At 46.8% G+C, this 21,943-nt stretch overlaps 1 protein-coding gene across 1 annotated transcript in view; it reads left to right on the top strand.

The window, feature by feature from the left end:
* Positions 1-21,943, top strand: part of baiap3 (BAI1 associated protein 3) — a 296,698-nt gene that overhangs the window by 72,586 nt on the left and 202,169 nt on the right. Inside the window, 3 exon segments of the mRNA XM_086002220.1 lie at positions 9,714-9,806; positions 11,787-11,890; positions 17,894-18,011. Coding sequence (XP_085858346.1) covers positions 9,714-9,806; positions 11,787-11,890; positions 17,894-18,011 — 315 coding nt within the window.

The raw sequence follows: 21,943 nt of genomic DNA, 5'->3' as shown, positions 1-21,943 counted from the left end.
CTTGCTATGTGTCCCATTTTCCCACATTGCCTGCATACTTTGTCCTTAACCCAGCAGTCCTTCTGATCATGGGTTGTTCTGCCGCAGCGATAGCACTTTTCTGCTCCATACGCCATTTCGTTAGCGCTGTATTCCTGTGGTTTCTGTTGTATTTCCGCAGCTCCCGTGATGCTGCTTCGTAGGATACTGCCACGCTGAAAGCCTGTTCTAGCGTCAGGTCCTTTTCCGAAAGTAGTCGTTTCTGGGTTCTGTAGAAGTGCCTTACTTCTTAGCTCTGGGTAATGACTCAATACACACTTGGATTCGTCAGACGGACAGGCCTTTTATTTTACTTCTCTTGCAAGGGGAATCAGCACCTCCACTCAAGGGGTGAGGCTACTATTCCAATGATACAGTGTAAACGTTCTATATTTATACAGTGTAACAAACAAGTTTGATTGAAATCCCTTTGTTCCTCTATCAGGATACATTTTAGATTAATCATCAGGTAGAAATAACATATTGACAGAAGGATCCTGGACACATAAGTCAACCGTTAATCTATAACAGGGCATGAATCGTGTAACCGGAGGTCCTCTTTAATCATATATAAGGGAGGCAAGCTTTGCTTTCGGTCACAAGTTATCAGGTCATTGGTACATCAAAGAAACTCATTATTCCACTTCTACATTCTCATTAGGTGGGCAGGCATCTGTTCTTGGCTGTAGTTCGAGTACGTGCAATAGCTCTAGTTACACATCGACACTTGCCCAGTGTCAAGTCTGAAAACTTTTACCCAGCAAGCACTTGAAATTAACCCCTTATATCATGTAGATTTCCTCATTCCCCCCTTTTGTCCTTTCTAAGGACAATCTATCTCGCTAAGTTTAAGAAACTCTACATCAAAGGTCTCACCCTTAATATCCTCATATTCAGACATCATTGGTACTGGAGGAGTTGACGCTAATAAGGAAAGGACTTTTGTACACAATAATTTTAAACAGCCAATCAATAAACTAATTAAAATTATTATCATCACAATTGCGATAAAAGCTTCCAAAATTTGCTTTCCCAATGCTCCTCCCCATCCTGAAATCCAATCCCACATTGACCATGGTTCAGGTTGACGTAGTTTCTCTACGGCCTTCTTTATGTGGTTTACCAGATTGGTGATATTTTCTGAGCTATCTGGGATATAGGTGCAACATTCGGTTTTTATGATTGCACATGTGCCCCCTTCTTTTGCCAACAAATAGTCCAGAGCCATGCGGTTTTGTAAGGCAACAGTGCGCAAAGCCACCATTTCTGCGTTTACATCACTAAGAGCATCTGCAGTATCATTGGCTATTTGTTCCAACACTGCTGCCATGTTTATAGATTCTCTTGTTAACTTCCCTGTTCCATACCAGGGAAATGCTATAGCAAAGAACCTTTCAATTTCTGTAATGGCTCGTTTTGCTCGTGTCCCAGGGTGGCTATCCAAAGATGAAATGTGATGTATATAAGGCACTACATATCCCAAATAACATGACCCAGTCCAATTTTATGGTAACCAGGGGTATGCTCTATGCCCACAGATGAAATAGGTGTTATTATAGGCTTCAAATTTGTTCCATATCTGGTGCATCATTCCTATTCCGTATTCTCCTTTCCAGATTTTTTTGCTAGTCAAATTTTGTACTGTGGACAGATTCCACCATCCCCAATAAGGCCATTCGATTGCACCTGGTGGTTTAGTAGTAGTTTTAGTCAAAGTGTAGTTACATTTGTAGTCACTCCATCCAACCATCAATCCTTCTCCATTGTCGTTTACAAGACAGACTTCTCCTTTTGTTTTATTTATGGTTCCCATTGACGTAACTAATAGACTCTCTGGATTCCTTCGATTATCATATAGGGGATGAAACCACCCTTCAAATTTTATAAGGTTGTATCCTGCATTTTTCCATTCATTTTCCAACTGATCTGGGTTTAAACTATTTTGGGTCTGAAATGTACTGGCTGCCTCCTTATTCCAGGTGGTATTAGACTGTAATAACCACCCTACCATCTCTTCTATCTCGAAGGGAATGGGCCTTAGAGGTATTCCACCCTCTGCATGCACAGGGATGTGGCTGCATATCCAGCATTTGGCAAGGTTCTGTTTTTTAGCATACAGATAGCTCATGTATACAAAGGTATTAACTTGATGATAGTTATGCTTATTTAACAGTCTTCTACTTCTCCCTCCTTGTTTCCTAGCGGTCCTATTAATTTTTCTTTTCTGAGTAATTGATGTTGAAACGAGGGGTTGTGTAAAAGGATTATCACAAAACATTAACTTAGCTGTCAGGGCCAGTCCTCCTCTTGAATTACCATTGCAGAAAACCCCTCCGTTCGCAGTTTTGTCACTTGGTAATACAGTATCAGGGCATGTGACCCACAGCTTATCAAGCCTCTGTCCACTATCTTCTTCTACTATCTTACCCTGTCTTACCCTAAGATTTAGGGGTTGATACGGGGGTACCTGCATAGTATGGTCCTGAAGCTGAACTTTCATGGTCTCATTATAGCATATAACATAAAAGAGATTTTTGGTTAAAAGTACACATTCTTCTATACATGGTTTGCCTTTCAGAGGATCTGGGTAAATCCATATGGCAGTTTCAATTATCGTTAACAAAAGGAACAATCTCATCAGAGTCCAAATCCAGTTCATCTTGGTAGTGTATTGTCTTCAACTGATGCCTTCTTACAATGGGACGCGTGTATCCATGTTGGTCGCTCCTTTACTTTTACAGCGGTGTTTGTGGTCAGGAGTACTTGGAAGGGTCCCTCAAATCTGGGTTGAAGGCTATTCTTTCGCTTGAAGATTTTTATATAGACGTTATCTCCTGGCTCGAAAGTATGGCACTTTCCTTCAGTGGGATCGACCTGGGCTTCCTTCACCTGTTGATGGAAACTAGAAATGCATTTGGTTAGTGCAATGCAATAACTCAACATATCTTCCTCCATTTTATGAATGTCCATTTGTTTAGCTGTTAAAGGTGCCGAAAAAGGCAATCTTTGTGGTCTTCCCATGACGATCTCGTGAGGCGACAATCCTGTAGTTCTGTTGGTAGCAGACCGCATTGTCATTAAAGCTATGGGTAACAGATCAACCCATTTAAGTCCAGTTTCTTTACACAGTTTTGCAAGCTTGTTTTTCAGCATCCCGTTATATCTTTCCACTAGTCCAGCCGACTGTGGATGATAACTGCAATGGAGGTGCTGGTTAATCTGTAAAGCTTTGCATAGTTCCTTAATCACTGTTCCCGTAAAATGGGACCCATTGTCACTTGACAGTTTTGCTGGTATCCCAAAGCGAGGTACAATGTCCTTCAATAAACATTTAGCAACAGTAGTAGCGTCATTCTTTCTGCAAGGAAAAGCTTCAATCCATCTTGAAAACATATCAATAATAACTAATACATATTTAAAGCTCATACATACAGGTAGTTCAATAAAATCCATTTGCAAGTGTACAAAAGGACCCATGGGGTTTGGATGGGATGCGGGCTGTACCTTCTTTATTTTTTTTTTTGCATTCATGTTCTGGCAGATAATACAATTTTCACAAATTTGTTTTGCCAATTTTGAGATTCCTGGTGCATACCAGGTCTTAAGGATATAGTCCGCCATCCCCCCTTTGCCCGCATGGGTGAATTTATGAACACATCGGGCAATTGGTGATAGTAATGATTTGGGTGCCACCATGCGGCCGTCATGATGAACCCATAAGCCATCAGTGTTTTTAAAACAATGATTAACAACCCATTCCTTTACTTCATCAGAACTGGCCCTATCTTGATGGGTCAGCACATCATCTAAGGACGGAGGCTGCGGTATCTCTGGCTTTTCCCTAACAGGGAAGGCTGAAACTTGTCGTTCAGTACTTGATATAGCTACTGACTTAGCAGCGCTATCTGCAGCAGCGTTTCCAAGCGCAACCTTGTCCAAATGCCCCGTGTGCGCTTGGCACTTAATAATTGCAATCTGTTTACGTCTCTGAATAGCTAGTAAAAGATTTTTCACTTCTTGTGCATTTTTAATCTGGGTTCCCGAGGAAGTCAGGTAACCGCGAATTTTCCAAATTTGTCATGCTCATGTATTCATTGTCTACAATAGCCAGTCATTCCTAGAAAATGCTTCATTTCTCTTTTAGTTTTTGGCAACGATGTGTTGCAAACAACCTTTATTCTATCCGGCGTTAACTCCCTGTTTTAACAATGATTCCATCACTGGCTCAATTCCTTTTTCTGCTTTCTCTGACAATGGATACTGTGACCTTTTGGGTAATGGTGCAGCTGGATTAATTGTAACTTTATAGGGCTGTGCAGTCTAATAGTTAGGAGGTATTTTAAATCTTGTCCTGTTTTGTCATAGCAGGCCGTGCAGTGCAATTTTGAATGCCATTTGCCTAGTTTCAGGGATTCCTGGTATTGTTTTATGGAGCTTGTCCCCACGCTCCTAACAGACTGACGAGTTTGGGACTCAAACTTGGGTCGGCAATTTCCCATGCGTAAAGAACAGGGTGTTTTATTTCTGTTACTGGGTACGCATATGCCTTATCTACTTGGATTTCTACCGTTACTCCTGATGGGGAGCAAATGATTGTAGCATTCATTTTGCACAGCAAGTCTCTTCCACATAAATTCATAGAGACATCTCCTGATAACAGAAAGGAGTGTTCTTCCTCAAATTCTTCTACTTTTACTGTGGGGGGAGTCGATTGATTCAAGCATTGTAGTATTCCAGCCAATCCAGCTATCGGGGTCTTTTTCCCATTAATAGGCATTCCTTCAGAATATCCTTTCCCTAACACCGAAAAGGTTGCTCTTGTATCTACTAAAATGACATAGGTCTCCCAGCTATTTGCATTTTAATTTCAGGTTTGCTGCGTGAATTTAAAGAAACAACGGGCATTTGGTGGTCTGTGGCGCCTGGGGCTGCTGGTGTCAGTCAGTAATTCTGATCTCTATTTCTCCTAAATCCCTGTCCGTTTGTAGGGTAACCTCCTGACTGGTCCAAAAAAGGGTTATGGACAGTGAAATTAGGACCTTTATTCTCTAACGGAGGTCCATTATTGGAGGTTTGGTTCTGACGATTTTTCGCAGGGCATTGGTTTGCCCAATGTCCGGGTTGTCCGCAATTGTAACAATTACCAGATCGTCCATACCCTCTTACTCTACCACGTCTTCCTCTATATTCCCCTCTATTCATCCTTCTATAGTTACCTTGTTATCCTACCATAATAGAGGAGAAAGGTGTTTCTTCGGGGTAATTAATTTTTTTTTTCTGACTCAACAAACATAGAGGCAGTCTTTTTATCTGGCTGTTCTCTATTTCTCTCTTGTCCGTTAAACATTCCTCGAGGCAAGTAATTCTTTCTATGTTAAATGACTATCTGAGGGAAAGGGTCTAGTCTTATTTACAGTCCATTTGGACCAATTTGGTAGGTGATCAATGGATGATTGACCAGTTCTTTAACATAAAGGCTGCTGGCGTGCCTTTCTCGGGTGGCTTACTGGTGCTAGCACCCATTTTAGCAGCTTAAATGGTTCACTTAAAACAATCTAAACTCCCGTGACAATCCATGATCTGCGTTGTACGCCCCTACAGATCAGATTAATAAACTATACATACGTATAAAACTCGCGGGTTCTCAACCCTCGTGGAAGGTATTTCTAACTGGGGAAAATACTGAATCCACAATAGCTTAGTGGATCATGTAAAAGACATCACTATTTTTTCAACCATACATTCCGCCGCGGGACTCACTTCCCCGGCTTGGGTCTTTTCCAACCCCTTCTGCAGTTTTTTTTTCAGCTTAAATATTTTAGTTAAAACATACAACAATTCCGTAACACTCTATGATCTGCGTGGGACGCCTCTACAGATCAGACATGACTAAACATTAATACATATAACAATAAACAATAAACAATACACTTGTTAAACAACAACCAAAGTGTTACTAAATCCCCAACCTATGCAGCCTTACTGGACAAAGCTGCAAAGTTGATTGATAATAACAAGTAGTTAAATACTCACTCTCATAAACATTAAACATTGACACTGTGTTTCAGACATCCGCCCACTCTTCTCTCTTATTTTTTACCCTATTCCCTTTAGCCAAATCTTTAGCAAAAAGGGCCTTCAATTTGTCCCAGCTAACTTCAAGCTCTTCTCTCCTTCTACCCTACTCCCTTTAGCCAAATCTTTAGCAAAAAGGGCCTTCAATTTGTCCCAGCTAACTTCAAGCTGGAACCTTGCTAGTTCAATTTCCAGTAAATCGCTAGCTCCTTAGTTAATCAAATTCCTGACTTAACCTTCTCTCTCAGCAAGCTGGAACCTTGCTAGTTCAATTTCCAATAAATCGCTAGCTCCTTAGTTAATCAAATTCCTGACTTAACCTTCTCTCTCTGGTACCTTTATTTCAGCGCTTCCTACAGTCCTTTTCTGCACGATCCTGTTCGCGGGGCGTCAGCGCCTCATGGCTGGTCCTCTGTTCCGTTTCTGAAAGGGAAGCAGTCACAACGGCAGTTTAACCCCCGAACCTTGTGAGTCAATTACCCGATGGCAGTGCTGTCCAATGGAATAAACAGACTGTGCGCAGCTATGCTTATGGCAGGGAAAGTCCCAAAAATGTGGCAAAACACCACCTTCGGCCGATGGGATTTTCCCAACCGAGCAACGTACTCGGCGTCTGTTAACTCACCAATTGGTACAGCAAGCCATCTCGGTGGAACCTCCAAATTGTAGAAGTGCCTTACTTCTTAGCTCTGGGTAATGACTCAATACACACTTGGATTCGTCAGACGGACAGGCCTTTTATTTTACTTCTCTTGCAAGGGGAATCAGCACCTCCACTCAAGGGGTGAGGCTACTATTCCAATGATACAGTGTAAACGTTCTATATTTATACAGTGTAACAAACAAGTTTGATTGAAATCCCTTTGTTCCTCTATCAGGATACATTTTAGATTAATCATCAGGTAGAAATAACATATTGACAGAAGGATCCTGGACACATAAGTCAACCGTTAATCTATAACAGGGCATGAATCGTGTAACCGGAGGTCCTCTTTAATCATATATAAGGGAGGCAAGCTTTGCTTTCGGTCACAAGTTATCAGGTCATTGGTACATCAAAGAAACTCATTATTCCACTTCTACATTCTCATTAGGTGGGCAGGCATCTGTTCTTGGCTGTAGTTCGAGTACGTGCAATAGCTCTAGTTACACATCGACACTTGCCCAGTGTCAAGTCTGAAAACTTTTACCCAGCAAGCACTTGAAATTAACCCCTTATATCATGTAGATTTCCTCATTTCCTTCACTCTGGAGCCCGCAGACAAACTTATCCCACAAGGTGTCTGCCAGTCCTGCTCCGAACTGGCAGTGCTTCGATAACTTGCGTAGTTCCGAAAGATAGTCAGCATTGTTCTCATCTTTGTGCTGGTTTCTTTTATGGAACTTGAATCTTTCTGCTATCAGCAGCGGTGTAGGATTTAGGTGTTCCTGTAAGATATTAACAATCTCTTCAAAACTTTTCTCCATTGGTTTAGCTGGGGTAATTAAATTCCGCAATAGGCCGTACGTTCTCGCGCCCATCAAATTTAATAATACCGACGCCTTCTTTCCATTGGCCACCTCATTGGCATTGCAGTACACTTCAATTTTTTCCACATACGTGGTCCAGTCTTCTACCTCATTGTCGAAAGCAGTGATACTGCCACTCTTCGGCATCTTGGGTGATTTAAAATGGCGCTTCCCGCGCTTTTTCTTCTTCCCCAATGTAATAAAATGGCGCCTCCCGCGCTTTTCCTTCTTCCCCAATGGAATAAAATGGCGCCTCCTGCGCTTTTCCTTCTTCCCCTTGCTGCCACGCTGCTCCTAGCGTTCTACAGGGTAATGGCGGCGACCCGCGGCTTCGGCGCGTCTCACTTTTCCTTCCCCGCGTTCTATCCTCTCCACGCTGTCCTGTTCTTGAGCACCGACCGCGCCCTGTGCGCTCCACCCTCTCTCTCATCCTCCCGACGACGCTGCACGGCCCCTTTGCAGAGCCGCTCGATCGAGCCCAAGCCCGCCGCAGTCCGGAAGGGTCAGCGCACTACCTGCTACCAGCATGACTTGCTGGAACACCTCGACTGGGGAGCCAGGCCCAGCTCTCCACAGCCTCCCCTGCAACTCTCCGATGGATCCCTGGGCGGTTGCCCGCGATCGACGCCCGCCGTTCTGACTTTGACCTCCAAGAAGCTTCTCTTCAGGGAAAAGATCCCCGTGAGGTGATGCAGCACTGCAGGTGAGTTCAAACCTGCCCGTCGCCACTGTAATGTCCGAGGATCAATAATACTCAGACTGCAGGAGAACAATAAAACAGGTATTTACTGAACAGAGAGTAATTCAAGACTGAAATACAGAAGCCTGCTATGGCTTTATATACAGGGGTGGTCACTGCCGGTACTGCAGTATAGAATCAGTTCTTCTCTTAAAGGCACATACACAACAAGCACCTTCAGGAAAGGTTGGGACCCGTACCCCAGTGAGAGTCAGCACCTTCAGGAGAGGAGGGGACCCGTACCCCAGTGAGAGTCAGCACCTTCAGGAGAGGAGGGGACCCGTACCCCAGTGAGAGTCAGCACATTCAGGAGAGGAGGGGACCCGTACCCCAGTGAGAGTCAGCACCTTCAGGAGAGGAGGGGACCCGTACCCCAGTGAGAGTCAGCACCTTCAGGAGAGGAGGGGACCCGTACCCCAGTGAGAGTCAGCACCTTCAGGAGAGGAGGGGACCCGTACCCCAGTGAGAGTCAGCACCTTCAGGAGAGGAGGGGACCCGTACCCCAGTGAGAGTCAGCACCTTCAGGAGAGGAGGGGACCCGTACCCCAGTGAGAGTCAGCACCTTCAGGAGAGGAGGGGACCCGTACCCCAGTGAGAGTCAGCACCTTCAGGAGAGGAGGGGACCTGTACCCCAGTGAGAGTCAGCACCTTCAGGAGAGGAGGGGACCTGCACTCCAGTGAGAGTCAGCACCTTCAGGAGAGGAGGGGACCCGTAACCCAGTGAGAGTCAGCACCTTCAGGAGAGGAGGGGACCCGTACCCCAGTGAGAGTCAGCACCTTCAGGAGAGGAGGGGACCCGTAACCCAGTGAGAGTCAGCACCTTCAGGAGAGGAGGGGACCCGTACCCCAGTGAGAGTCAGCATCTTCAGGAGAGGAGGGGACTCGTACCCCCAGCGAGAGTCAGCACCTTCAGGGGAGGAGGGGACCCGTACCCCAGTGAGAGTCAGCACCTTCAGGAGAGGAGGGCACCCGTACCCCAGTGAGAGTCAGCACCTTCAGGAGAGGAGGGGACCCATACCCCAGTGAGAGTCAGCACCTTCAGGGGAGGAGGGGACCCGTACCCCAGTGAGAGTCAGCACCTTCAGGGGAGGAGGGGACCCGTACCCCAGTGAGAGTCAGCACCTACAGGAGAGGAGGGCACCCGTACCCCAGTGAGAGTCAGCACCTTCAGGAGAGGAGGGGACCCGTACCCCAATGAGAGTCAGCACCTTCAGGAAAGGTTGGGACCTGTACCCCAGTGAGAGTCAGCACCTTCAGGAGAGGAGGTGACCCATACCCCAGTGAGAGTCAGCACCTTCAGGAGAGGAGGGGAGAGAAATGGAATAAACTCAGTGGTGTTAGGCGGCTGCTGTCACTGTCGTCTCTTTTGCAGAGAGACACGGAGCTGAGTAAGAAGATGAGTGGTGTGATGGTCCACGAGTTGCTGCTTAGGCAGATATTGGAGATCGAGCACTCTGATTCCCAGGCGAGTGTCACTTCATTATAAACAGAGTTAAAGCAGCCTAGGCTACGGCCTGGGTCACTTGAACGTTGTGTGCAGGAATGTTTATGCCAGTTGCTGCTCGCACCCCTCGATGTTTGAATTTCAACTTGCTGAGCCACCAGTTCATGAAAACAGCCTTGGTTATATGTGGCCCACAGTGGGGATGATACCAATCGACTGCAACAGGACATGGAGAGGCTAGCAGAATGGGCAGACAAGTGGCAGATGGAATTTAATACAGAGAAGTGTGAGGTGATGCATTTTGGCAGAAGGAACAGGGAGAGGCAATACACACTTAATGGCACAGTTTTAAAGAGTGTGCAGGGACAGAGGGACCTGGGAGTTAATGTGCACAGGTCCCTGAAGGTGGCGGGACATATTGAGAGAGTGGTTAGCAAAGCATATGGGATCTTGGGCTTCATAAATAGGGGTATTGAGTACAAAAGTAGAGAAGTTATGCTGAACCTTTATAAAGCGCTGGTTAGGCCACAGCTGGAGTATTGGGTCCAGTTCTGGTCACCACACTTTAGGAAGGATGTGAAGGCCCTTGAGAGGGTGCAGAGGAGATTTACCAGAATGGTTCCGGGGATGGGGGATCTTAGCTACAAGGACAGGTTGGAGAAGCTGGATTTGTTTTCATTAGAGCAAAGGAGGCTGAGGGGTGATTTGATCGAGGTGTACAAGATTATGACGGGTTTGGATAGGCTAGACGGGGAAAGGCTGTTCCCACTGGTTGATGGTACAAGGACTAGGGGACACAGATTTAAGGTTTTGGGCAAGAGATACAGGGGGGACGTGAGGAAAAACTTTTTTACGCAGCGAGTGGTGAGGACCTGGAACTCGCTGCCGACGGAAGTGGTGGAAGCGGAGACACTCAGTGTTTTCAAGGGGAGACTGGATAGGCACTTGAGGGAAATAAACTTGCAGGGCTACGGGGATAGAGCGGGGGAATGGGACTGACTGGATTGTTCTACAGAGAGCCGGCACAGACTCGCTGGGCTGAATGGCCTCCTCCTGTGCCGTTATGACTCTATGATATATGTGACGTTTATCAATTAATACATGATAATTGAGAGCTCCGTCGTGTATCACATGGATCAGGGGGGTCCCAGACTCTACCGCTGGTCTGTGCTGCATCAGTCGGGCAGCGCTGGGAATTGTGACTGGTCTCTGATTATGGGTTGAGCTTGGCTCTGACTCCCCCGCCCACTGTGGGGGACGGGGCAGGAGAGAGTGTGTGTGAGGGGGGTCGGGAGCTTGGCTCTGACTCCCCCACCCACTGTGGGGGACGGGGCAGGAGAGAGTGTGTGTGAGGGGGGTCGGGAGCTTGGCTCTGACTCCCCCACCCACTGTGGGGGACGGGGCAGGAGAGAGTGTGTGTGAGGGGGGTCGGGAGCTTGGCTCTGACTCCCCCGCCCACTGTGGGGGACGGGGCAGGAGAGAGTGTGTGTGAGGGGGGTCGGGAGCTTGGCTCTGACTCCCCCACCCACTGTGGGGGACGGGGCAGGAGAGAGTGTGTGTGAGGGGGGTCGGGAGCTTGGCTCTGACTCCCCCACCCACTGTGGGGGACGGGGCAGGAGAGAGTGTGTGTGAGGGGGGTCAGGAGCTTGGCTCTGACTCCCCCGCCCACTGTGGGGGACGGGGCAGGAGAGAGTGTGTGTGAGGGGGGTCGGGAGCTTGGCTCTGACTCCCCCGCCCACTGTGGGGGACGGGGCAGGAGAGAGTGTGTGTGAGGGGGGTCGGGAGCTTGGCTCTGACTCCCCCACCCTGGAGGACCCTCCTGCCACTCACTGGCTTCATTCACACCTGCAGAATGGGCACCAGGGTTGCTGCACCTGTGAACTGCAGTGGAGAGTCGGGACCCTCAGAGTGGGCCCAAAATCAGAGAGAGAAAAATCCTCACAATGTCAGCAACCCTGACAGAGTCCGGTGATTAATTTTGACACCTCTCCTTCACCACAGAACAACCAAAGCAGCTGGGGCGGAAACCTCAGCAACCAGGCCGCGACGATCCTTTCAAACCATGCCATGCAAATTGACCTTTCACCTCAACAGAAGGCGGCTGTGTGAGTATAACTCTGTCGGTATCCAGTAATTTCAACAAATATTAAAGTCCGATACAAAAGCAAAATACTGCGGATGCTGGAAATCTGAAATGAAAACAGAAAATGCTGGAAAAACTCAGCAGGTCAGGCAGCATCTGTGAAGAGAGAAACAGAGTTAACGTTTCAGGTCGATGACCTTTCGTCAGAACTGGAAAAAGTTAGAGATTTAACAGATTTTAAACAAGTGCAGGGAAAGTGGGGAGGGGAGGAAAGAACAAAAGGGAAGGCCTGGGATAGGATGGAAGGCAGGAGAGATTAAAGGACAAAAGGTATGATGGGGCGAGGCAAAAGGAGATGGTAATGGGACAAGTAAAGAAACAAAAGATGGGTCTAGAGGAGGTGGTAATGGGTGTAGCAGAATCGTCAACAGCTGCCGTCCGAACAAGTTGGAGCTGGGGTTATTATCTGAAATTGTTGAACTCAATGTTGAGTCCAGAAGGCTGTAAAGTGCCTAATAGAAAGATGAGGTGCTGTTCCTCGAGCTTACATCGGATATACGGCACAGAAACAGGCCATTCGGCCCAACCAGTCCATGCGGCGTTTATGCTCCACACGAGCCTCCTCCCGTCTTTCCTCATCTAAATCTATCAGCGTAACCCTCTATTCCCTTCTCCCTCAGATGTTTGTCCAGCCTCCCCTTAAATAATCTATACTATTCGCCTCAACCACTCCCTGTGGTAGTGAGTTCCACATTCTCACCACTCTCTGGGTAAAGAAGTTTCTTCTGAATTCCCTATTGGATTTCTTGGTGACTATCTTATATTGATGGCCTCTAGTTTTGCTCTTCCCCACAAGTGGAAACATTCTCTCTGCATCCACTCTATCAAAACCTTTCATAATTTTATAGACCTCTATTAGGTCACCTCTCAGTCTTTTTACAAGAGAAAAGAGACCCAGCCTGTTCATCCTTTCCTGATATGTATACCCTCGCATTTCTGGTATCATTCTTGTAAATTTTCTCTGCACCCTCTCCAGTGCCTCTATATCCTTTTTATAATATGGAGATCAGAACTGTACGCAGTACTCCAAGTGTGGTCTAACCAAGGTTCGATACAGGTTTAGCATAACTTCCCTACTTTTCAATTCTATCCCTCTAGAAATAAACCCTAGTGCTTGGTTTGCTTTTTTTATGGCCTTGCTAACCTGTGTCGCAACTTTTAGTGATTTGTGTATTTGTACTCCGAGATCCCTTTGTTCCTCCACCCCATTTAGATTCTTATTTTCCAAATAATATGTGACCTCCCTATTTTTTCTTACCAAAATGTGATACATAGAAGATAGGAGCAGGAATAGGCCATTCGGCCCCTCGAGCCTGCTCTGCATTTATCTGTGTTGAATTTCATTTGCCAATTATATGCTCATTCTACAAGTTTATTAATGTCCTCCTGTAATTTGTTGCAGTCCTCCTCAGTATTGACTATCCCCCCAATTTGGTGTCATCCGCAAATTTAGAAATTGTGTTTTTGATTCCAAAGTCTAAATGGTTAATGTAAATTGTGAACAGCAGTGGTCCCAGCACTGATCCTTGTGGAACACCACGACCCACCTTCTGCCACTGTGAATAGCTACCCTTTACTCCTGCTCTCTGCTTTCTGTCTTGAAGCCAGCTAGCTGTCCATTCTGCTACTTGTCCCCTGACTCCGCATTCTCTGACCTTGTTCATCTGTCTATTATGTGGTACCTTATCGAAAGCCTTTTGAAAATCTTGATAAATTACATCTACTGCATTATCCTTGTCTACTCTCTCTATTACCTCTTCAAAAAATTCAATGAGGTTTGTCAAGCAAGACTTTCCCTTTTGAAATCCAAACTGACTAATCATTACCATATTTTTGGTTTCTAGATGTTCTTCTATTTTCTCTTTTAGTAGGGATTCCATTATTTCTCCTACCACTGATGTTAAGCTGACTGGTCTATAATTCCCTGGACATGTTCTGTCCCCCTTCTTAAATATCGGTATTACGTTAGCTATCCGCCAGTTCTCTGGCACTGTACCCATTCCAATGAATACTAAATATGTGTAGTAATGCCTCTGCTATCTCTTCCCTAGATTCTTTTAAAATGCGTGGATGTAATCCATCCGGACCAGGAGATTTACCCTCTTTGAGTTTCATTAGTTTATTTAGTATATCTCCTCATTTTATTTTAAATGCAGTTAACTCATTACTAACCTCATCATCCAATGTCATGTCCACCTGTTCTATCTCCCTGGTAAATACTGAAGCAAAGTCATTATTTAATATCTCTGCCATCTCTCTATCGTTACCTGTGGTATTATCCCGTCTATCCCTTAATGGCCCTATTCCCATCCCAACTTTTTTTTTATTGATGTGCCTGCAAAATATTTTACTATTTTGTTTTACGTTCCTTAATAATTAAATTTCATAGTTTATCTTTGCCTTCCTAATTGTTTTTTGACTTCTCTCCTAATCTCTTCATATTCTCCCTTATCATGCACTCCCCCTGCTGTCTGTGTACTTAATCTATGCCTCTTTCCTTACCCTCAATTGTTCCCTTGTGGCTTTATTCATCCACAGTGTCTCATTAGTGTTTAGCTTGTTCTTGTTCTTAAAATGTGCAGATGTAATCCATTCGGACCAGGGGTTTTATCCTCTTTGAGTTTCATTCGTTTATTTACTATATCTCCTCGTTTTATTTTAAATGCAATTAACTCATTACTAATCTCATCATCCGATGTCATCTCCACCTGTTCTATCTCCCTGGTAAATACTGAAGCAAAGTCATTATTTAATATCTCTTACGTTGAGCATCATTGGAACAGTGTAAGAGGCCAAGGACAGAGTGGGAGTGGAGCGGAGAATTAAAGTGACAGGAAACTCGAGGTCACCCTTACGGACTGAACGGAGGTGTTCCGCAAAGCGGTCACTCAATCTGCGTTTGGTCTCCCCAATGTAGAGGACACCGCATAGTGAGCAGTGAATACAGTATATTAAATTGCAAGAAGTACAAGTAAATCGCTGTTTCACCTGGAAGGGGTGTTTGGGACCCTGGACAGTGGGAAGGGGGGAGGTAAAAGGGCCGGTGTTGCATCTCCTGCGCTTGCACAGGAAGGTGCCAGGCGAAGGGGAAGGGGTGCTGGGGGTGATAGAGGAGTGGACTAGGGTGTCTCGGAGGGAGCGGTCCCTTCGGAATGCTGAAAGGGGAGGTGAGGGGAAGATGTGTTTGGTAGTGGGATCACGTTGGAGGTGGCGGAAATGGCGGAGGATGATCCATTGAATGTGGAGGCTGGTGGGGTGAAAGGTGAAGACAAGGGGAACCCTATCGTGGTTCCGGGAGGGAGGGGCATGGGTGAGGGCAGAAGTGCGGGAAGTAGAACGGACACGGTCAAGGGTCGTGTCAACCACAATAGAGGGGAATCCTCGGTTGAGGAAAAAGGAAGACATGTCGGAAGCACTGGTGCGGAAGGTGGCATCGTCGGAGCAGATACGGCGGAGACGGAGAAACTGGGAGAATGGAATAGAGTCCTTACAGGAAGCGGGGTGGGAGGAAGTGTAGTCGAAGTAGCTGTGGGAGTCAGTGGGCTTGTAGTGGATGTTTATTGAAAGCCGATCGCCAGAAATGGATACGGAGAAGTCAAGGAAGGGAAGGGATGAGTCGGAGATGGACCATGTGAATGTGAGGGAAGGGTGGAAATTGGAAGCAAAATTAAAGAAATAATCTAGTTCAGGGCGAGAGCAGGAAACGGCACCGATACAGTCATCAATGTACCGGAAAAAGAGGAGAGGGAGGGGACCCGAGTAGGACTGGAACAAAGAGTGTTCCACATATCCCATGAACAGGCAGGCATAGCTAGGGCTCATGCGGGTTCCCATAGCAAAACCTTTTATTTGGAGGAAGTGAATGGAGTCAAAGGAGAAGTTGTTCAATGTGAGAACAAGTTCAGCCAGGCGGAGGAGGGTAGTGGTGGATGGGGACTGGTTGGGCCACTGTTCAAGGAAGAAGCGGAGCGCCCTCAGGCTATCCTGGTGGGGGATGGAGGTGTAGAGGGATTGTACGTCCATGGTGAAAAGGAGACGGTTGGGGCCAGGAAACTGGAAACTGTTAAAGTGGTGGAGGGCGTCGGGTGAGTCGCGGATGTAGGTGGGAAGAGACTGGACAAGGGGAGAAAAAATAGAGTCGAGATGGGAAGAAATCGGTTCCGTGGGGCAAGAACAGGCTGAAACGATGGGTCTACCAGGGCACTCCTGTTTGTGGATCTTGGGAAGGAGGTAGAAGCGGGCTGTGCGGGGTTGGGGGGTTATGAGGTTGGCGGCTATGGAGGGAAGATCTCCAGAGGAGATGAGGTCAGTGACAGTCTTGGAAGCAATGGCTTGATGTTTGCTAGTGGGGCCATGGTCCAGGTGGAGGTAGGAGGAGGTGTCGGAGAGTTGGCGTTCAGCTTCCGCTAGGTAGAGGTCAGTTCGCCAAACAACAACAGCGCCACCCTTGTCAGCAGGTTTAATGTAGATGTTGGGGTTGGATCTGAGAAAATGTACATTAAACTCTGATGCTCTTGTCAATGACGGTTTGTTTTTGTTTCTCATGCTCATCCATGTGAGGGACTTTGGTGTTGGGGAGACATCACTCCCAGAGAGAGCCCCGTCAAACACTCCCAGGGCGGGTACAGCACGGGTTAGATACAGAGTAAAGCTCCCTCTACACTGCCCCATCAAACACTCCCGGGGCAGGTACAGCACGGGTTAGATACAGAGTAAAGCTCCCTCTACACTGTCCCATCAAACACTCCCGGGGCAGGTACAGCATGGGTTAGATACAGAGTAAAGCTCCCTCTACACTGTCCCATCAAACACTCCCAGGGCAGGTACAGCACGGGTTAGATACAGAGTAAAGCTCCCTCTACACTGCCCCATCAAACACTCCCGGGGCAGGTACAGCACGGGTTAGATACAGAGTAAAGCTCCCTCTACACTGTCCCATCAAACACTCCTAGGGCAGGTACAGCACGGGTTAGATACAGAGTAAAGCTCCCTCTACACTGTCCCATCAAACACTCCCAGGGCAGGTACAGCACGGGTTAGATACAGAGTAAAGCTCCCTCTACACTGTCCCATCAAACACTCCCAGGGCAGGTACAGCACGGGTTAGATACAGAGTAAAGCTCCCTCTACACTGTCCCATCAAACACTCCCAGGGCAGGTACAGCACGGGTTAGATACAGAGTAAAGCTCCCTCTACACTGTCCCATCAAACACTCCCAGGGCAGGTACAGCACGGGTTAGATACAGAGTAAAGTTCCCTCTACACTGTCCCATCAAACACTCCCAGGGCAGGTACAGCACGGGTTAGATACAGAGTAAAGCTCCCTCTACACTGTCCCATCAAACACTCCCAGGGCAGGTACAGCACAGGGTTGATACAGAGTAAAGCTCCCTCTACACTGTCCCATCAAACACTCCCAGGGCAGGTACAGCACGGGTTAGATACAGAGTAAAGCTCCCTCTACACTGTCCCATCAAACACTCCCAGGGCAGGTGCAGCACGGGTTAGATACAGAGTAAAGCTCCCTCTACACTGTCCCATCAAACACTCCCAGGGCAGGTACAGTACGGGTTAGATACAGAGTAAAGCTCCCTCTACACTGTCCCATCAAACACTCCCAGGGCAGGTACAGCACGGGGTTAGATACAGAGTAAAGCTCCCTCTACACTATCCCATCAAACACTCCCAGGGCAGGTACAGTACGGGGTTAGATACAGAGTAAAGCTCCCTCTACACTGACCCATCAAACACTCCCAGGGCAGGTACAGCACGGGGTTAGATACAGAGTAAAGCTCCCTCTACACTGACCCATCAAACACTCCCAGGGCAGGTACAGCACGGGTTAGATACAGAGTGACGCTCCCTCTACACTGTCCCATCAAACACTCTGTATAACTGGAGTGATCCAAAGGAAACAAATAGGAGCGGCTAACTGAACGAAAGTGTTTTTTTTCCTTCCCGCAGTGAGTGGCAGGCTTACAGCAAACACCACCAGATCCGTTCTGTGGACTACAGTTTCCTTCTCCAACTGCTTGAGGATCTGGACCAGAAGTTGGATCTCAATGTTCTTACTAAAGAGGAGGTAAGAACATAAGAGCATAAGAATTAGGAGCAGGAGTCGGCCATTCGGCCCCTCGAGCCTGCTCTGCCATTCAATAAGATCATGGCTGATCTTCAACCTCAACTCCACTTTCCCGCCCGATCTCCATATCCCTCGATTCCCCCAGAGTCCAAAAATCTATCGATCTCAGCCTTGAATATACTCAACGACTCAGCATTCACAGCCCTCTGGGGCAGAGAATTCCAAAGATTCACAACCCTCTGAGTGAAGAAATTCCTCCTCATCTCGGTCTTAAATGGCCGACCCCTTATCCTGAGACTGTGCCCCCTGGTTCTAGACACTCCAGCCAGGGGAAACAGCCACTCAGCATCTACCCTGTCAATCCCCTCAGAATCTTGTATGTTTCAATGAGATCACCTCTCATCCTTCTAAACTCCAGAGAGTATCAGCCCATTCTACACAATCTCTCCTCATAGGACAGTCCTCTCATCCCAGGAATCAATCTAGTGAACCTTCGTTGCACCGCCTCCAAGGCAAGTATATCCTTCCATAGATGAGGAGACCAAAACTGTGCCCAGTACTCCAGGTGTGGTCTCACTAAGGCCCTGTACAATTGTAGCAAGACTTCCTTACTCTTATACTCCAACCCCCTTACAATAAAGGCCAACCCTTTGCGTGTGTGCGAGTGTGCGAGGGTGTGAGTGTGCGAGGGTGTGGGTGTGCGAGTGTGCGGGTGTGCGAGGGTGCGGTTGTGCGAGGGTGCGGGTGTGCGAGGGTGCGGGTGTGCGAGGGTGTGGGTGTGCAGGGGTGCGGGGTGCGAGGGTGCAGGTGTGCGAGGGTATGCGGGTGTGCGAGGGTGCGGGTGTGCAAGGGTGCGGGTGTGCGAGGATGCGAGTGTGTGTGTGTGCGAGGGTGCAGGTGTGTGAGGGTGCGAGTGTGTGTGTGTGCGAGGGTGCGGGTGTGCGAGGGTGTGCGAGGGTGCGGGTGTGCAAGGGTGCGGGTGTGCAGGGGTGCGGGGTGCGAGGGTGCAGGTGTGCGAGGGTGTGCGAGGGTGCGGGTGTGCAAGGGTGCGGGTGTGCGAGGATGCGAGTGTGTGTGTGTGCGAGGGTGCAGGTGTGCGAGGGTGCGAGTGTGTGTGTGTGCGAGGGTGCGGGTGTGCGAGGGTGCGGGTGTGCGAGGGTGTGCGAGGGTGCGGGTGAGCGAGGGTATGCGGGTGTGCGAGGGTGCGGGTGTGCAAGGGTGCGGGTGTGCGAGGATGCGAGTGTGTGTGTGTGCGAGGGTGCAGGTGTGCGAGGGTGCGAGTGTGTGTGTGTGCGAGGGTGCGGGTGTGCGAGGGTGTGCGAGGGTGCGGGTGCCTCGCTCACACACAAAGACCCACTTTAAGTAAGACAGATGTTACGGAGTACTCGCCAGTGACCACTTTTGTTTATGTTCAAATTCCAAATTATTTTTCTGAGTCAAACAGCCAAATTTTATCTCTGCATAATGGTATTTCAGTTTACATATTTTCAAAATCCGGTTGGTTGGTGTTGGTTGGGGGAGGAATGTTAGGAACACAGGAACAGGAGGAGGCCATTCAGCCCCTCGAGCCTGTTCCGCCATTCAATGAGATCATGACTGATCTGTGACCTAACTCCATCTGTTATGTTCATTAATAACTAGACATTCTTATTATGAACAGCTAGCTTCTAGCTAGACATTTATTCAGTACACGTTCTCTAGGTACAGCATCTGTAGAGATTCAGCATGTGTGCTCCTGTGTGCAGGCTTCCATCTTGACTACTGCCTTCTGGGTAGCCTAGTGCATTGTGGGTAGTGTAGTCTTAAACACATACAACTATATACACAGCAATATATACAGCTCTACAGCTCTATAGCTCCACCTAGTGTACTATTCTAGAATGACATGTTATTGATCATTACATCCCCCTTTCTTTGAGGTTAAACAAAATCAATATCAATCAACTTTCAAGAAACACGATAAAGAAGATATCAGTAACACTTTTGCTAGTGCTCTATAAACATAAACATTTTCAAAACAGTCAACACATTTTCAAAGCTTTACATTGTACTCAAAGATTAAGTCTATCAGGCTTTTTTACTTCACGTGTGGATCTTCTTAACACGGGTAAATCTGATGTGTCTTCATGAGATTGTTCTGGTGGTGATTGACAAGATGCAGTTGCGGCATTGTCATCGATCTGCTCTTGTATAGTCTCTTGTGTTTTTAGTGTGGAGCCCCAGATGATAATGTCATCAACATAGACCCGGACTCCTTCCAGACCTTCAATTTCGCTCTATGAAAGATTTCAGATGCAGATATTATCCCGAAAGGCATTCTGAGGAAACAATACCTGCCAAATGGTGTGTTGAAGGTACAGTATTTGGTGCTCTCTTCGTCCAGTTTTAGTTGCCAAAATCCTTGTGAGGCATCGAGCTTTGTAAAGTATCTGGCACCTGACATTTCACTGGTGATTTCTTCTCGCTTGGGAATCTGGTAGTGTTCACGTTTTATGTTTGCATTTAAGTCCTTTGGATCCATGCATATTCTTAGATCATTGTTCTTTTTCTTTACACATACCATGGAGTTAACCCAGTCTATTGGCTCTTCGACTTTCCTGATGACTCCTAGTGTGGTCATTCTGTCCAGTTCATTCTTGAGCCGGTCACGCAGGGGTGCTGGAACTCTTCGTGGAGCATGTACCACTGGCTGAGCATCCTCCTTTAGCTGGATCTTGTAAGTGAATGGTAGAACTCCAAATCCTTTGAACACATCCTGGAAATTAATTACTACAGAATCCACCGAGTCATCTGGTCTGTTTATGGCACAGTTTATACGGTATACTCTCTTGACCAGTTCTAAGTCCTCACAAGCTTTGTCACCCAGTAGTGAATCAAGTCCTTCAGCCACAACAGAAAACATGAGATGATGCACTTTGTCTTTGACTGTCACTTTAAGTCTGCATACACCTAAGCTATCTATTTTCTGCCCATTATAGTCCTTCAGTAGTACTGACTTTTTCTGTATTTTGGGCTTTTCTTTCATGTTTTTAATGTCACTCATACTGATTAAGTTTGCTTTTGCCCCAGTGTCCAGTTTCAATGTAACTAATGCTCCATTTATCTGCAGTGGGATCATCCATTTGTCCTCTTTTACTGCATTAATTTTATGTTCAGCATTGTCCATATCTGAGGGCTGCACATTTTCTGTATCCTTTTTGATATTGTCACATCACACCATTCGTACAAAAAATGTCTCACTTAAATCAGTGTCCTCAATCACATTAACTCGTTGCCCTTTCTTTGTTTTTACTTTTGAAAAGCATTGTTTGGCAAAGTGATTCTTTCCATGACATTTTGTGCACATTTTTCCAAACGCTGGGCATTGTCTTAACTGGTGTTTGTAACCACAGCGTTTACAATTAAAAATTTCATCCTCCAATTGCTTTTCATTTCTGTTCTGCCCATGTTTCTTCCCTTTGTAGGACACAGCACCGACAGCAGCACTTACTACAATCGCATTATTACTGATTTCACTGAAAGTCTTCGCATGCTTTTGAGCTAGCTCGTTGGCTTGGCATATTGTCACAGCATTTTCCAATGTTAGTTCGGTTTCTCTCAACAGACGTTCCCTAACCTTTTTATCATGAATACCAAACACAATCTGGTCACGAATCATGGATGCTTTCAGTTCAGAGAAATTACATGTCTGTGCTTTCAGTTTCAGATCAGTCACAAAGCTATCAAAAGTCTCATTTTGCTGCTGTGTCCTCGAACAGAACACATACCTCTCATAGGTTTCATTCGTTTTGGGAGAACAATGTGTATCAAATTTCTTTAGCACATCGTCTAATTTGTTTCTGTTCTCCTCTGGATTAAATACAAATGTATTAAATACCTCTATCGCCTGTGGGCCTGCAACCGTGAGCAGCAACACTATTTTCCTTGCATCT

Source organism: Somniosus microcephalus, chromosome 11 (genome assembly GCF_052327205.1).
Source record: "Somniosus microcephalus isolate GS21.2 chromosome 11, FLI_Smic_1.0, whole genome shotgun sequence".
Classification (NCBI taxonomy): Eukaryota; Metazoa; Chordata; class Chondrichthyes; order Squaliformes; family Somniosidae; genus Somniosus; species Somniosus microcephalus.
Note: the sequence above shows the minus strand (reverse complement) of the source record. Positions and strands in the feature narration are given on the sequence as shown.